This window comes from Pelobates fuscus, chromosome 5 (assembly GCF_036172605.1).
Source record: "Pelobates fuscus isolate aPelFus1 chromosome 5, aPelFus1.pri, whole genome shotgun sequence".
Lineage (NCBI taxonomy): Eukaryota > Metazoa > Chordata > Amphibia > Anura > Pelobatidae > Pelobates > Pelobates fuscus.
In genome coordinates, this window is record NC_086321.1 from 295,155,988 (window position 1) to 295,174,399 (window position 18,412).

Sequence of the window (18,412 nt, forward strand, 5' to 3'; positions counted from 1 at the left end):
TTTAATTTTATTTTTTAACATATTTATATATTTATTTATTTTTTATTATATATAAATATATATATATAATGCAAATTATAAAAATATATATAATACCTTGCACACAAGCTGTCCTTCAATCCTCGCAAAAACCGGGTGCATTACCAGGGCTCAAGATATCCAAATTCAAATAGAATGGCTGCACTCACGGGTATTATCCAGTTAAAATATAACTTTTAATGAGATTGCATAAAAATCAACGTTTCAGTCCATCATGTGGACTTTCATCAGGATATACTGTCATTAACCCCTTAATGACCAAACTTCTGGAATAAAATGGAATCATGACGTGTCAGACATGTCATGTGTCCTTAAGGGGTTAAAAACATTGCTGTTTATATAGGCATACAATAATAGTAATAAATCAATTAAACATGTGTAACTCACCCCAGGTGCTGTTCGTGCATTGCCGGCGTCCTGTCCGACCGTGTGCGCATGCGAGCCAGTGTACCCGCCCCCAACGTGACGTAATCACGCCACGTTACCGGCGTTGTCATGGAAACGCGGCATAACAAAATTCCGTCACCATGGTGATGTAAACTACCTCCGTTTACAGTGAAAACTAGAGTGATCGTTACTCGAAAGTGATGGATAAGATATACAGAAACTAAAGTGCATGATATAAAAGTGCTTAGTGATAAAGATATTCTATCTTAAATATAAGGCACAAAGTGCTTAGTGTTAAAGGCGATTATTTAAAGTTGCTATTGTAGTGATTCAAGAAAATCATAAACTACATAGAAAAGACATATGGCTATGCCTCCACTATAAAGGTATATAAATATGTATACTATGCAAATTTTAAGGTGACAAGTGCAAAAAAGACGAAAGTGAAATAAATCAAAGTGCTCTTAGTGCAAAACCTAATAATAATCATTCTATACATATATATACACTCAAGCACATAAGACTATATTAAAAAAACCTTGACATTACAAATGGATGGCAATAGAAACTCCTTGTTCCAGAGGGTTGTGCATAAACCTGAATAAATTCATATAAATAAGAATAATTGGTGAATATAGATATCTCTATCCAATTTTCTTGTGGGAAGCACTATTATATACATGCTTCACTATGGACCCCTCATTTATGCCACCATTTGTATGTCAACACCCAAATGTTAAAATATCAATGCATGAAACTTATATGTTAAAAATATATCGATATTACAAGCAAGCTGGAGTGGAAAAAAAAGGGCAAATTATAATTATAATTAATGCAAATTATATATATATATATTTAATCAATATCATTGTACGTGTATTTTGATAATATATATATATATAATTATGTATATATTAATATTAAAATACACGTAGACAGTGTATGTATATTTATGTGTATATGTGCATATATATACTTAGATCATATATATAAAAATATATATATGATCTAAGTATATATTATTTAATTTTACACTTTTTTAACATGTTTCATTTTATTTTCAGGCAGCAGGGGGAGTACCTGTCATTACAGGCACTCCCCCTGCTGGCATTGACATGGACGGCTATGCCGTCCATGTGATCGCAGGGTCCTCGCAAGGACCTCGCGATCACATGGCCCTGGGGGGACGAAGAGGACAGAGGGGGACTCCCTGGGCTCCCAGGTAAGTCCCCCATACCGCGATCGCCGGCGACAGGGTAAGTACAAAAGATCGCAGGACGTTCTATGCCGTCCTGGGGCGTTTAGAGCCACCAAAATAAGGACGGCATAGAACGTTCTGCAGTCTTAAGAGGTTAAGCTAAAGTTGTTTAGCGGACTATAGTGTCCCTTTAAGAAATAACATTAAAAAAAACAAAAACAAATTCTTGGGGTGTTACGGAGGCTCAGGCCCTGGCACTCGTGTTGCCTCACTGACACTGGACGTCCTCACGCTCATACGGCTTCAAAGTAAACAAAAAAGCTAATTTACTTTAAGGAGACATGCATTTGCGTATAACCAACTACCTTGACATATTAAGAAAAGCTTGGAAATGGGATTGAAATTGTGAATATATGCTGTCTTGTGAGTGTGTTCTTCATTTTGGCTGAGATAATCAAACTTTATAATCTCAGCCAGTCAAATGCTTTCCCATAGGAAATCATTGGAAGGCTATTGTGCATGTGTGGCAAAAAGCTTTGCGGCCAATCAGCATCTCTATGGGGAGCGTTCATCGTCTCCATGCAGTCCTGCCCCCATTCTAATACACTGCCCACAAATCCAATACATTTCCCCCAAATTCAATACATCGACACCTCCCACCACGCTAATACACTTCTTCCTCCACTCTAATTGAATACCCTGCCCTCCCCCCCCCCCCGTTTAATACACTGCCCGCCCCCAATTTAATACACTGCCCCCTTCACCTCAATTTAGCACTCTACCTCCAGCCCACCACTCTAATACACTGCGTCCCCCAAATTAATACACTGCCCTTCCCTCCCTCCCTCCCTCAAATTAATACGATCCCCCTTCCCCCCATTTAATGTGCCCACTCCCTAAAATGAATACACTGCCCACTCCCTCCCCCAATTTAATACACTCCTGCTCTCTCCCTCAAATTAATACACTTTTCCCCTCCCGAATTTAACACACTACACAAAAGTCCTCTTCCCCTACCTTAAGATGAGATGCCCGACCTTCAGTTCCAGTCCTGCTCTTCTCTGCTCAAGGAGGCCAGACGCTCCTTCGTACTGTGAGCAGGAGGGAAGGAGGAGTGGCTGGCTTGCCAGAGCACATGATCGGTCGAGAGAGGAAAGACAAGAATCAGAAAGGAAATATCAACACAAAGTAGCCCCAGGACAGGAGGGCAGCAAATATATCCACTGTGGGCCACATGCGGCCCACAAGTTTGAGATGCTTGCCTTAGAGTATTGATAACCATATTTGTATATCCATAGTGAAATAATTGCTTTCATTCAGTACACGCTTCCTTGAAAGAAGGACCTCATCTTTCAGAAACAAAGATATCCACAGTTTTTTTTAAGTAATATTTAGGACACTAAAAACAGCTGTCCTTGACATTCTATGCTCCTGGGAAATATAGAAACACTGCTCAAATGTGATCGTAACACACACAAAAAAAAAAGTGTTTTGAACATGTTTGAACCCACTTTTCTAGAGTTCCGATCTGAAGACATATTTTAAAAACTCAACTCCCTTCTCTCTATGCACATCCAAAGGTAATTTCCATACTCTAAGTATTTTTTTACTCTATTAACCTATGATCCCATAAGAACAGAAGAAAGTTCTGACCAAAACAAAACCTAGAATTTGAGCTATGTATGTTCAATCATAATTAACCTGTTTCATATTAGGTGTACCCACACTTATTACATATCATTTTGACATTGATGCAGACCGGAATGTATGTCAAACTCTGTGTCACAGTGTACTGGAAAGGTTCGAGGAATGTTGCAATGCTGATGGAATACATTTCATACACTTACAAGATTAAGTAGCATTAAACAAATATAAATGGAATGCACAATGGAATAAAATGCAAATAAGCTACACTGCGGATTGGTGGGATTTGCTTCAAGGGGGCTGCCTTGGTAGTCAAGCAATCCCCCAAATCAGAATTGCCTTGGACGGTAAATATCCTGGCTCCCAGGAGGGCACAATCATTTGGGCATTCTATGCAACTCTAACAGCATTAATGGCCTAATTTTGCAGGACGCATCGCATGCGTTAACTGCGTGAAGGGGTTAAATGCAGTCGCCTCTTGGAGAACACACTTGTTACTAGGCGAAGAGTTAAAATAACAGTGGTCACTCTAACAACCTGATGCATCAGTGTAAAAGCCTGATATTGAATTTAACTTATTACATATTCAAGCACCATGCTGGCCAAGATAGAGGTTTGCATGTAAGAAGAGTCCCTGAACCAAAAGGTTTAACCAAAGAAGTATTCAAGATGAACATCACCACATGGTCAGCATACCAAGTCCACCACTTCAATGGAGCCTGACCTTCACAATACACAGACTTCCATTGAAACAGATTATCATAGGTTCCACTGGTTCATGGTCATAACAATACGTTTTGAGTGTAGAACTAATAACACTAGAGACCCTGTTCCCAGATGTCAAACTCTAGGAATATGGATAGTAGACACATGGAACAATTCCTTAAAGACTACTTAGTGACAGCCAAACACTCAATGACACAAACTAGTAATCTCACTTTATCAAAAAAATATACATGCCAAAAAAAAAATCAGAGCAATAAGAGATTATGAATTGTATATGTTAAGACAAGGTATAGTAACAAAAAAAAAATCCATATAGATACATTCATTGGGCACAATGCCATTTTCTGGTATTTGAAGGTAACATATGGTCATTTCTTTTAAAAAAAAAAGGCCTTTTTTTAATTTTTAATTCTGTAGAATGCATATTCTGCGTCTAATGCATCAAATGCATTATAGCAATTTGCAGTTCTTCAGTAGGACAAAGATTATCAAAAGTGAAAATGTGAGAGTGAATGAACATCAGAACAGGTTGGGGCAGGATTTTCAAAAAACCTATGGCGCAACTGCTGGCAATAAAATGCAGATGTCTTTCAAGTGCCACTAATTGTCTACTTGAAAAAAAAATCACTTTCTGGAGCAATTAAAGTAACAATAAGCAGGCTTAACATATCCACACTTGTGATGCCAAGTCACTTTTAATATCCCTTACTATATGTGATAACGTAATACAACAAAAATAGAGCTTCATATAAAACGCACTACACTCCTCTGTCATGTAGTATATAGAATGTTTTGGTCATTACAATATTAGTTAAGGAAGCTTGCTCTACAGACCACCTCTTCAAAGCAAACGCAGAAAAAGTGACCTATAACTTTTGGTTAAACACCAACAATACTTGCTTGGTCCAGTTAACCAGTTAATCGGGTCTGGTTTGGATTCAGTTTGTACCTGCAAATAAATACTACACAGCAAGTTTCTCCACTTCGCTGATTTTGCCGACAACTTGAAAAGGATACTGGTTACATTTTCTTCTGGACGGATTGTAAAACCCTCATCATCTACATCAGGAATCTCCTTAAAATAATACAAAAATAAAATAAGTGTACTGCCACATACGAATAGGTTTCCTAAATTTCGAACACCAATAACAACATTTAATAAAAAAAAAAAAAAAAAAAAAAATCACAAAAATGAAGACTTACAACATATTCAGTTCAGCAGCAACCAGGAATTGATTAAGTCATTCAATTGTACAAAACAAAACCCTCAGAACAAGCTTACACTAATAATAATTTAATCAAGCTGCCTATGAAGGAAATAGTCATTTATTACTCAATCCAATCAGGCTATTCATTAAAGTAAGTACATTTTTAATTGAAGGTCAAGGTAGAGAAACTGAAAACAGCCGATATAGAGATTTGTTTTTTTCCATTTCAGCTACTTTTTCCTTAAATTTCAAAATCACTTTGAATTCCAACTTTAGTGAATAACCCTGTCTGTTTAATGGATTCATGAATATCCCTAGCTATTTGATACATTAACAATAATTGATGCCCGTTGCTCATTTTCTTTGGTTATAGAGAAAACTTGATTAATGAAAAACTACTAAAAACAACAAATAAATACCATGAAAACATACTTCTTACTGGTACCCTAACAAAAATGTCTCTCTGGTGTCTAAATAGAGATACATACAAACAGGATTGCCAAATGAGACAGGACATGATATTTTCCTCCTGTGTGTTTATTTGCCAAATGGGCTTGCACATTTTTCAATATAAATAATGTCAAAGGCTGATAAAGTAGTAATAATATGGTTTATGACTACATTGGCCTGTTATGACCCTCTCTTCTCTTCCTGGACACATCTATCCCATTGAGTGGAAACCATATGCCATAAATAATATATGCAAGCTATCACTGTAATTATACTTGCATATGAAACAATGTAGAAAATATAAATTGGATGTGACATTACACATCAGTAATGAATTTTGGTGTATTGCACAAATACAGTCGTTTGTTAAAGGAGAATAATCGTGCAGACAGATAACCAGTGCTTACTGAATTAAGATAGCTAGATAAAAATATAATTACCAACATGACAGTTTAGTGAAGGACCAGGATTTTAAAAGTGAACCTCAATTATTTATACGAAAACAGGAATCTTGTCTCTGTGCACTGATAAGTGTAAAGATGATGTTTACATGTTAACTTTTAAAGAGGATTAATTGCACCAAATTATGTTTCTTCAACCATAATGGCTCACCACTGCTAGGACACAACCAATTTTGCATGTCTGACTCCCAGAATCCTCAAATCGCTGTTGTAGGTGTTAGGCGAGGCAAGGGTAGCCTGCTCCACATACAGCGGGACTGATCATTCGAAGGGAAATTTATAGTTCTCATTAATCTTTTGGTTGCGCCCTGAGGCCTTTACAGATGCAGCATTACTGTAGCATCACAAACATCATGAAAACACAAAAACTCTGTAGTGCTAAGAGTTCCTTATGTAGTTTAATGAACTACCCGGTAGTCCTGAAAGAGGGATATCTTGCCTTCTTTGGAATGCTGGGTGTAAAACCAAAGGCTGCTGTGCCTACTGCCTAACCAAAGTAACACATTTGTCAACCGATACCTCTGTTGACCTGCCTAACTCTTTCAGACTGCACACCTTCCCACTTATCTCCTCTCATGAAACCATCTTTCCCTATTTCACCTCTTACCCACTTACTCTTTTTTCCTCTCTTCTTCTCTCCCTATCCTCTCAATCCCCTACATTGTTTCTTTTGACTTTTTACACTCCTTTTAACAGTTTTATCCCCTTCATCACATATTGTTCTCTACAAATTGCTCAGTATATGAATATGTAAGCAGTTGAAGGAGCAAACATTTGATTCCTAGATGAAAAATATTTTTAGCAATTATACATGCACGGTATACCTGCTTAGACAATTACAAATACTAGGTTTGATTTTTTTTCCTTTTATTGAATAATTTATTGGGTCTGGTTGGAATTATTGAACCGAATAGGTTTCTGCCATTATTTTTGCATCCCTCTATTCCCATTGTTTCTCAAAACTTGATTAATAGTTGCAAACATCCCAAATACTAAAACGTAAAGTGTTTATAACAAGAGGGTGACCACATAAAAATATTGTATATTTTATAAACCCAAAGCAGTGAATTGAAGCAGAGAGATGCATGGGAGGACCAGCAGACTGCAGCTGTCTTCTGAAAGATGTCCCAATGAGCTGCATTTCTTGGGGGAAATCTACGGTTCTCATAAGAAAACAGTTTTACAAAACAAAAACAAAACATTTTAGAAGCACCGCTAAATGAACAAATACAGTTTACGTACCACACATTCTGGCTCGGAGGATTCCCTGCAGGACAGATGTAACACACAAAAAGGATTGTTAGGTTCATTGCCACTGATAAGGCTATTAAACTCAATTTAAAAACAACAACAAAACACACTTCAGAAATATACTAGAGGGCTTACACAGGGTGAGTGTCTTTCTCTCTCCGGCTCAAGCCTCGAATACGGAAAGGTTTTGACCATGTACGCTTTACACCTGGCAGAAAAAATATAAGAGAAACATCTTACTATTCATTTTTATTTGGCTGGTTTAGTAATTTTATACAGTTGCAAGAAAAAGTATGTGAACCCCTAGACTAATGACATCTCCAAGAGCTAATTGGAGTGAGATGTCAGCCAACTGGAGTCCAATCAATGAGATGAGATTGGAGGTGTTGGTTACAGCTGCCCTATTAAAAACACACACCAGTTCTGGGTTTGCTTTTCACAAGAAGCATTGCCTGATGTGAATGATGCCTCGCACAAAAGAGCTCTCAGAAGACCTATGATTAAGAATTGTTGACTTGCATAAAGCTGGAAAGGGTTATAAAAGTATCTCCAAAAGCCTTGCTTTTCATTAGTCCACGGTAAGAAAAATTGTCTATAAATGGAGAAAGTTCATCACTGCTGCTACTCTCCCTAGGAGTGGCCGTGCAGTAAAGATGACTGCAAGAGCACAGCGCAGACTGCTCAATGAGGTGAAGAAGAATCCTAGAGTGTCAGCTAAGGACTTACAACAGTCACTGGCAAATGCTAACATCCCTGTTAGCGAATCTACAATACGTAAAACGCTAAACAAGAATGGATTTCATGGGAGGATACCACAGAGGAAGCCACTGCTGTCCAAACAAAACATTGCTGCATGTTTACAGTTTGCACAAGAGCACCTGGATGTTCCACAGCAGTACTGGCAAAATATTCTGTGGACAGATGAAACCAAAGTTGAGTTGTTTGGAAGAAACACACAACACTATGTGTGGCGAAAAAAAGGCACAGCACACCAACATCAAAACCTCATCCCAACTGTAAAGTATGGTGGTTGGGGCATCATGGTTTGGTGCTGCTTTGCTGTGTCAGGGCCTGGACGGATTGCGATCATCGAAGGAAAAATCAATTCCCAAGTTTATCAAGACATTTTGCAGGAGAACTTAAGGCCATCTGTCTACCAGCTGAAGCTCAACAGAAGATGGGTGTTGCAACAGGACAATGACCCAAAGCATAGACGTAAATCAACAACAGAATGGCTTAAACAGAAGAAAATACGCCTTCTGAAGTGGCCCAGTCAGAGTCCTGACCTCAACCCAATTGAAATGCTGTGGCATGACCTCAAGAAAGCGATTCACACCAGACATCCCAAGAATATTGCTGAACTGAAACAGTTCTGTAAAGAGGAATGGTCAAGAATTACTCCTGACCGTTGTGCACGTCTGATCTGCAACTACAGGAAAGTTTGGTTGAAGTTATTGCTGCCAAAGGAGGTTCAACCAGTTATTAAATTCAAGGGTTCACATACTTTTTCCACCTGCACTGTGAATGTTTACATGGTGTGTTCAATAAAAACATGGCAACATTTCATTCTTTGTGTGTTATTAGTTTAAGCAGACTGTGATTGTCTCTTGTTGTGACTTAGATGATGATCAGTTCACATACTTTTTCTTGCAACTGTACATATTGACACAGCCTATAGGAGACTTTCTTTAAAGGACAGCCCAAGTAAAGATGGGAGAAAACTTTAATGGTCTACTTGCCTTCTACAGACGTGGGGAAGCGAAAACCTTCAAACTCCACAGCCTCTGAAATAAATCATTTACACAAATTAGGGTATACATGGGTAAAAGGAGAGCTAGCACTCTTCTCATAAAGCAATCACCTCACCATTCCTTCCTTCTATTGTATCTCTAGTCTAATTCTATTACCTGGACGGTCTGTTCCGGTACCATTAGTTTCTGCAAACCTCCTGATCAGTTTTTCTATAGCTACATTTTCAATATTGTGTTTAAATTCTTCTTGAACCTGTAGAGACAATGGCATAAAAAATCAAGACTGAGATACTTCAGTGGAAGTTCAGCAAACAATTAAATGAGTGCTAATCTTACATTATTGGTGCACTCCTAAAAAAATAAAAAATAAAATAATTTCAGTATAATTAGATGAAATTTAAAGGGACTCTCCAGTGCCAGGAAAACAATTTGTTTTTCTGTCACTGCAGGTCCCCTCTCCCTCCCACCTCCCAATCACCGGTTGCTGAAGGGGTGAAAACCCCTTCAGTCACTTACCTGAGACCCTCGCCGATGTCCCTCTGCGGTGGTTTCGGGTCGCCGCCGCTGCTCCTCCTCCTCCTCTTCATTACGTCGGTCGGTGGGCGACATTGATCCCGCCTGCCGGCCAGGGAGACCTAATGCGCGGCAGAGCTCTCCATAGGAGCCACTAGAGGTGGAGTTAACCCTGCAAGGTAATTATTGCAGTTTATAAAAATCTGCAATAATTACACTTGCAGGGTTAAGGGTAGTGGGAGTTGGCACCAAGACTTCTTCTACCCATTGGAGTGGTCTGGGTGCCTGGAGTGTCCCTTCAAGTAAGAGTAGGTTATTGCAGGGGTAGGTAACTTTCAGCATTCCAGATGTTGTGGACAACATCTTCTCAGATGCCTTGCCAATATAATGGCTCTAAGTATATTACAGGAGATGCAGTCCATATCTGTAGTGCCAAAGGTTACCTAACCCTCAGTTATACAGTGGTATCCAAAGGGGGTAAAGGGGTAAAATCTTAATTTTGAGCCCATAATTATCTTTGGCTTGGTATGTAAATGTCAATACTTTTTATGCTCACAGACTTCTTTTAATATAATAGTTTTACATCATTCTTATGAAGACAAGCTGCCAGGGTACTAAAAGCTGAAAAGTCACTTCTCTACATACGACAAGAGGTTCAATTCCGTTTCTAAAGGAGAAGAGGTTTGGCAGGAGGCTAAGATAAAGCACACATCATAAAGAATATGTAATCATAAAGAACCAGATAGGGTGTTCACCTGCCCAATTTGCACGTGAGTGTCTTCCACCGAGTGAGAGTATGCTGTAACAAGTCTCTTCATGTGTCTGAGATGAGTAGCCTCTGTGTCCTGGAATACCTGATGGAGACATTTAATGGCTCATTAAAATGTAATAAATAAAAATACACACCATTGCTGCTAGGCATTGTAAATAAGTCATTAGCTCATCTAGGTAGAGCATAAATAGCATCTAGCAATACACTATTTGGAATTAGAGAGACAACAGGTAAAGGAAGAGAGAGATTTGGGTAGTATATAACAGACCTGTGCAGACTGCAACATCTTCTCTTCAAACTCCTTGCGTATAGCATTGTATTTCTCCACAGAGCAACGCAGTGACTCTGCAGCTTTCCTGGTCTTTAGCTCTGCCTGGAAGATTGAAGCAAAACATTTCATGTCTATGTATCTGTAGCACTAAGTGAATACAAAGCGTAAAAATTACCCAGGGAGTAGCTGGATTTATAATCCACATGTAACTGATTTAACCAGAAGGAACAGAGAAATAAACAGGTAAACAGTTACAAATTATTCTTCTCTAACCAAATGGCTAAAACGAAACCAGAGGTTAACGTGAAAAAGGAGACATAGGTTCTTGAATCCTTATGCATCATTTTAATTTAAAACGCGTCAGTCCATCTCTGACTAATCTCCATCTCTGTACTCTTTTGGTACACTAAGGGAACACTTGGCACTGGTTATCAAGTTACTGTGATCATGCAAATAAATATATGGGGGGAGCAGCAGGATTACAAATGACCTCCTACAGAGACTGTTCTAATTTTGTCTGAAGCAGAACCTAACTACAGTAGTGGGTTACTAGACTTCTCACCACCTTTAGCTGTAATACAGATAATCCTTGCACCAGTCAGCAAGACTGGACAATCAGATACACTGTAAACCAAAAGGGTGTAGCGCTGTTCTAAAATATTAATGTAAAATTACTTAACCAGATATGGCACAGTGGTGATGGTAGATACCATCACAAGTTCCTGGAAAATAAATACAACTGTAATGGTGTAAAATCACTATGACAAAATAGAAGTAGAAGTTTTACAGGGTACTACTCACATTCTCCTGAGCTATAGACCTATCTCAGGGATGAAACGCCTACAGGTCTGTTAAGGCGACCTTCCCCTTCTTTATTGTAATTTATCTGATAATCCTAGAATTGAACTCAAACAAGAGATATATATGGTGCAATATAGCGAGATGAGAGTATCTAAAATAGGTATATTTACAAAAGTGGAGCCGTCAATAGGCTCTATCACAGCGTTATGTGTAGTTTAAGGACTACACTCCTATAAACAGGAACCAAAAAGCCCGGGATATGTATAATAGAGAATATTTATTACTGGGTATAGATTCCCAAAAGAATATATAACAAATAAAATCTAGATAAAAACAAATGTAAAAATAAAACTATTAAAATACATAAACAGTAAGGGCATAAGGTGATCAGTATATCTTTCCGTTTCGCCAAATCAGCTGGGTGAAATCCTTCTAAGTGATCCTCCATGTATCCAGAGTCCTGTTTAAATACCACTTCTTAATGAAGAGAACGCTGTGTACTTTCGTATTTGCGCGCCAATGTCCGTTCGTTCTTCCGGCGGGTAATCACTGCGCTACAAACCTTGCATTCGTTCCCACGTCCGGTTATGACGTATGCGGTTTCATGTTGCCAGTCTCGTTTTTTGGCATGCAGAAACGCTTCCAAAATCCATTTATACAGTATATCTCTCAAATATATAATAATGTGAATAAACACATATGTACATGAAAGGGAAAAAAGGGAAGAAAACGGGAAACCAAGGATAAATTCCCAATATATATAATTGATAAAAAGTATCAATAAAAAGTATCCATTATTTATAAAAAGTGATAAAAAGTATCTACATACACATATAAGGTGCAATCAGTGGCGGATCCAGTGGAGGGGGCGAGGGGGCAACGGGGCAATTGCCCCACATACACACACACAAACACACACACTGCCCCCCCCTACACACACACACTGCCCCCCCCTACACACACACACTGCCCCCCCTACACACACACTGCCCCCCCCTACACACACACTGCCCCCCCTACACACACACTGCCCCCCCTACACACACACACACTGCCCCCCCCACACACACACACACTGCCCCCCCCACACACACACTGCCCCCCCTACACACACACTGCCCCCCCTACACACACACTGCCCCCCCCTACACACACACTGCCCCCCCCTACACACACACTGCCCCCCCCTACACACACACTGCCCCCCCCCCACACACACACACACACTGCCCCCCCCCCACACACACACACACTGCCCCCCCCACACACACACACACTGCCCCCCCCACACACACACACACTGCCCCCCCACACACACACACACTGCCCCCCCACACACACACACTGCCCCACACACACACACACACTGCTCCCCACACACAGCCCCCCCCACACACACACTGCCCCCACACACACACTGCCCCCCACACACACACTGCCCCCCACTCACACACACTGCTCCCCACACACACACACTGCTCCCCACACACACACACTGCTCCCCACACACACACACTGCTCCCCACACACACACACACTGCTCCCCACACACACACACAGCCCCCCCACACACACTGCCCCCCACACACACACTGCCCCCCACACACACACATACTGCCCCCCCACACACACATACTGCCCCCCCACACACACACACTGCTCCCCACACACACACTGCTCCCCACACACACACACTGCTCCCCACACACACACACACTGCTCCCCACACACACTGCCCCCCACACACACTGCCCCCCACACACTCTGCCCCCCACACACACACATACTGCCCCCCCCACACACACATACTGCCCCCACACACACACATACTGCCCCCCCCACACACACATACTGCCCCCCCCACACACACATACTGCCCCCCCCACACACACATACTGCCCCCCACACACACACATACTGCCCCCCACACACACACATACTGCCCCCCACACACACATACTGCCCCCCCACACACATACACTGCCCCCCCACACACACACACACTGCCCCCCACACACACACACTGCCCCCCCACACACACACACTGCCCCCCCACACACACACACTGCCCCCCCACACACACACACTGCCCCCCCCCACACACACACACTGCCCCCCCCCACACACACACACTGCCCCCCCACACACACACACACTGCCCCCCCACACACACACACACTGCCCCCCACACACACATACACTGCCCCCCACACACACATACACTGCCCCCCTACACACACATACACTGCCCCCCTACACACACATACACTGCCCCCCTACACACAGACACTGCCACCCCCCCCCCCCCACACACACACACACACACACACACACACACTGCCCCCCACTGCTCCTATGCCCTATGACAGTCCCATTTCCCAGCAGACCTCAGGTAAGTTGTCAAACTGTTCTTAAACGGTGTGACTACTTACTCTGGGAGGGGGTCCCGGCACTATTGGCACCATAACCACTACACTGAGCTGTAGTGGTTATTGTGTCTGGCGGATCCAGAGCCCAAGATCAGGCTGTGGATCCGCTACTGGGTGCAATGTTTGTCCCATTGGTGTAAATTATCCATCTCATTTAAAGAGACAAATCTACCATTATATATTTGAGATATATACTGTATAAATGGATTTTAGAACAGTTTCTGCATGCCGAAAAACAAGGCTAGGTCTATAGCTCAGGAGAATGTGAGTAGTACCCTGTAAAACCTCTACTTCTATATTGTCATAGTGATTTTACACCATTAGAGTTGCATTTATTTTCCAGGAACTTGTGCTGGTATCTACAATCACCACTGTGCCATATCTGGTTAAGTAATTTTACATTAATATTTTAGAACAGCGCTACACCCTTTTGGTTTATTGTGATATTGTTTTTGGTGTATAAGGGAGAATACACTGGGTGTTATAGCAGCTATTGTGGATCTTATTCTGTGACAAACAACATATACATTGTTATCTAGTTACATTTTCAGAGCCAGTATACTCCCCCCTATTTTACCTATTAGAATCAGATACACTGACTGACAGGAGGCCTGAGCAGCACTTGCCCACAGTAAGCCTAGAGTTCAAAGGGCTTACCAAGTACATTTTTATTTGTGGCTCATATTTACCATGCCTTTTGCTCTACAGGCATTAACTTTCTGACCTTTGCATCACTTTGTTTATATAATTTTCTTATAGCCATCTACATGCCATTTTCAGTTATATCATTAATGATTATTTACTTGTTCACTTTCCTCATACAATAATTTTACTTTATTTGTATGCGTACACAAATACAAAGTACAAGCAGGTACTGAGCAGGTACAGTAATATACAAAATATATATATATAGAAATAATGAGAAATAACAATAGTTTTTGCTCTCTTGTGCGGTTACAGAGAGAGAACGTATTTTAAGGCATATCAGACTGATCCCACCCACAAGGGCAGTCAAGAACCGAACAGCTGTCAAGTTCCCTCTGCATGAGATACAGCAACCCTGGAGGACCATTTTGTCCATCTTTGGGTTTTGTCAGCGAGGTGTAGCGGATACATCTCTACGCACAGTGAGCACGGGGTTCACGTCAGGGTGATCCTTTTAACTTGGGGAGAGCCAAGTTGAGTCATTGCAAAAAAAAAATAATAATAAGGAATATGAGCGCTGCTGAGTTTTTGTAAGCTTTTGTTCATTTTCATAGTTCTCATATTGACATTTTTTTTTAAATAAAATAAATAATAAAAATAAATGATAACGGTCACCTATCTCACAAGGCAAATCTGTCATCAAAGTGGCAAATGCAGAATTTAGTGCAACTTCCATTCTAAAATGTGTGTCAGTTTCAGGTAAATGTCTGTTAAGCAGTATTCGTGTCGGTGAGTCTAAACTTGCCAACTCTTAGTTGAAAGAATTGTCATCACACAAACCTAAGCTTCAGTCAGACTCCCACAAGAGCAACTGTATGATTTTCAATGCTACATTAGACCTTATAGAATCTGTTACCAAACACAATCACCTTGTCCAATTCTTTCTGGGGTGATCCTTCCTTCCTGACCCGCTCCTGCTCAGAAAATCTACTGCAATAATTGTCTCTGGACTTCTGCAGAAGCTGGGAACTGCACTGCAGCAGGTGTATGGCGTCTAAAGTGCCAGACATCTCCTCTTTGCACTGTGAATTGAAGAAAACATTAGGTCCTAGGTCCTCCTAGGCATATCTTAGAAAATAGTAATGCAAGTGTTTATTTTACTGCCATTGATTTATCTAGCAAAACACCAGAAACATGGATTGACAAACTTGCATGATGACCCTAAAAACTAAACAGGTTTTATGGCATAATGACAATGAATATTTGCCTCAAGAAGGCAGTCTACCTGTTTCAGCAGAAGTCTACAAGGAAAACAAACATAATTAGACATCCCATAACATTACTGAAAAGAGATCAAAGGATTGTGCTAGGACACAATGGCATTCTGCACTATATTAAAATAATGAATCCTTGCTATATCTCAGACTAGTGCACAACTCATATTAGCGTGTACGCAGCAGTATACCTTTTTATGCACTTTGACCTGCTCGTCCCCATATCTGTTTATCTCCTTGATCAGATCGTTCAGTTTCTTGTTCAGTTCAAGATGACATAGAGCAAGCTTATCAGAGGACACCCTGAACATCTCCCACATTGGGGCAAAAGTCCTGTTGAAAGGAGACCTGTTCATTACATATCTTCATATTTTACAACTACAAAAATGGACAGAATAATAACGGTTTTCCCATAACTACAAGATTACAATGGACAATTGTGACAGCTAATTTCCAAATTAATGGTATTTTTTTTTCTACAAAATATGTAATCTAAGCAGCGCTCTCAACCTCCCCCCCCCCCTCACCCCCCCCCCCCACCCCGCTCGCTGAAAATGGATTTTATGTGCATTCTTTTTAGAGATATATCAATTAATCTAATTAATTATTTAATTTACGCAGGAGGTTGCATAGATGTGATGTAAGCAAGATCCATAACGCTTAGCGGTTCTAAGAAAAAAATAAAATAAAAAAGTCATTATCTTGGATTCTACCTACACAATGTAAACACTGTTCACATGATTTCAGTGAACCTATCACAACATATTCATAGTTAGCCATCAGACCTAATCAGGAGATGCATAGATCATTATCATCAATGATATATTGCTGCTTAATGAGATACTAGGCTAAAATGTAACCCCTGTTCCATAAACAGAAGTAGTCAGTGTTGCACTAACAAAACAACGCCTACATGATCAGCAATGCTGGGAACCACTTTCCCAGGGCCAGTCATGTTGAGCTGGGCAGGAGGAGCTTGTGATTGTCTGTGAGAGAGAGCACAGTGAAAGCATTTTGAGAACAAGTGCCGAGCTATAACGGCAGATTATAACAAGACTCCTTGGTGCATATCTGCCAGGATTGTGTTTATTAAAATGACAAACTCTGAATTTTGATTGCTATTCTCAAGTCTCATTTAGAGGCATTTTATCAGCAAACAGATTCAAATTACCCCATTAAAGTATGCCAAGTGCAAAAGTAGACAGCAGGTTATTACAGAAGGTGTGTTTCAGGCAAGATTAGCAGCTCACAATCTAAGGTGTAAAAGAAGTAATCAAGGTATGTGATGTGAACATGCTGCAGCCCTGAACATTAATGGCAGTCACATTACAGAAGGTCATCTGCAGCAGTGCGTACGTTTTAGACCTGGCTATCACTATAGGACTGCAAATTAGCAAGAAGATCACATGATTATTATTTTATGTCCAAAGTGTTTATTACTTACCCCAGGTGGCTTCCACTGCTCACCATCTTGGACAGTTTCTGCATAGATTTTGAGTAGTTTTCCTCCACTGCTGCCCTGTACACAATATAAATAAGCAATCAAAATCAATGATGTTTGAAGGAATGCACTTTTACACTAGCAGAAACAATGAGATTGTAAGCTAACCTTTTGCATATGAAACTTAACACAAGTTTGCTTTTGCTTTAAAATTAAAGGACTAGCAAATTTCTCAGCAAATTCCATATAATGTACAGAGATAAGTGTGTAGACACAATAACTAATGCCTTGTTTTACGTATTGGCACAACAGACAGGACTGGTGCCTCCCCCATCTCTACTTTGTTTCTTAAAAAAAAAAAAAAGACGACTCTGGGAGATTAGTTATTATCATTCATAATATTTATAGAGCCAACATATTCTGCAGCATTGTAAAATTCAAGCAAGAGGATATTTAATATATATATATTAAATACAAACACCATTGGTGAGGTGGTCGGACCAAGATTCGAACCTGGGTTTCCTGGTTCTAAGGCCACTGTTCTAATCAGGTTCTACTTTATGTAATGGGAGTCTGCACATCTTTCATGGGATTTCTATGTGTGATAGGAGTTGTTTGTGAGAATGTGTGCATGAGTGCATGTCAATCTATGTGTATGTGGGAGGCTACTTGCAGAATTGAGTAAGGTTAGTCAGGAGATCTTTTTGATCTGCCTACAGGCTCAGTGGTTGAGTTCCCATTTGGTTGGCTCTCCAAGCAAATGTTTAAAATCACCTTACTCTAGGAGCTGTCGCTTGGTGTACTCACATGTAAGTGGTTAGAAAATTGATAACGATTTTCAAAGTCTGCTGTTTTAGGTAAAAATGTTGTAAGATTTTGCTACTTTGTAAGACAGCTATCCACATATGGCAAATCAAAGTTTACTGAATAGAGCCCGTAGACATTTGTATCGGACAGACGTTCTTGAAAGAACACTGCGAGCACCATAACCACCACAGCTTATTGCACAGAGTTGAAGTCAGCTGGGATACAGCATGATGTCATATCCCGGTAGCAACATTCATGGATGAAGAAAAGAGAAGTGAAGGGGACAAGTCAGAGACAGAGTTAAGAGTACAGCTAGCACACACTGCATGCAGCAAACATGCACG

General features: G+C 40.5%; 1 protein-coding gene across 1 annotated transcript in view; it reads right to left on the reverse strand.

Annotated features, from left to right (window-relative positions):
* The window catches only part of FCHO1 (FCH and mu domain containing endocytic adaptor 1), a 183,673-nt gene that overhangs the window by 105,975 nt on the left and 59,286 nt on the right, over positions 1-18,412 (reverse strand). Inside the window, exons 5-14 of the mRNA XM_063455469.1 lie at positions 17,265-17,339; positions 16,012-16,153; positions 15,476-15,628; positions 10,669-10,773; positions 10,384-10,482; positions 9,272-9,368; positions 9,104-9,148; positions 7,500-7,572; positions 7,356-7,380; positions 5,012-5,069 (exon numbers count right to left, since the gene is read on the reverse strand). Coding sequence (XP_063311539.1) covers positions 5,012-5,069; positions 7,356-7,380; positions 7,500-7,572; positions 9,104-9,148; positions 9,272-9,368; positions 10,384-10,482; positions 10,669-10,773; positions 15,476-15,628; positions 16,012-16,153; positions 17,265-17,339 — 872 coding nt within the window. The remainder of the gene's footprint in view (positions 1-5,011; positions 5,070-7,355; positions 7,381-7,499; positions 7,573-9,103; positions 9,149-9,271; positions 9,369-10,383; positions 10,483-10,668; positions 10,774-15,475; positions 15,629-16,011; positions 16,154-17,264; positions 17,340-18,412) is intronic.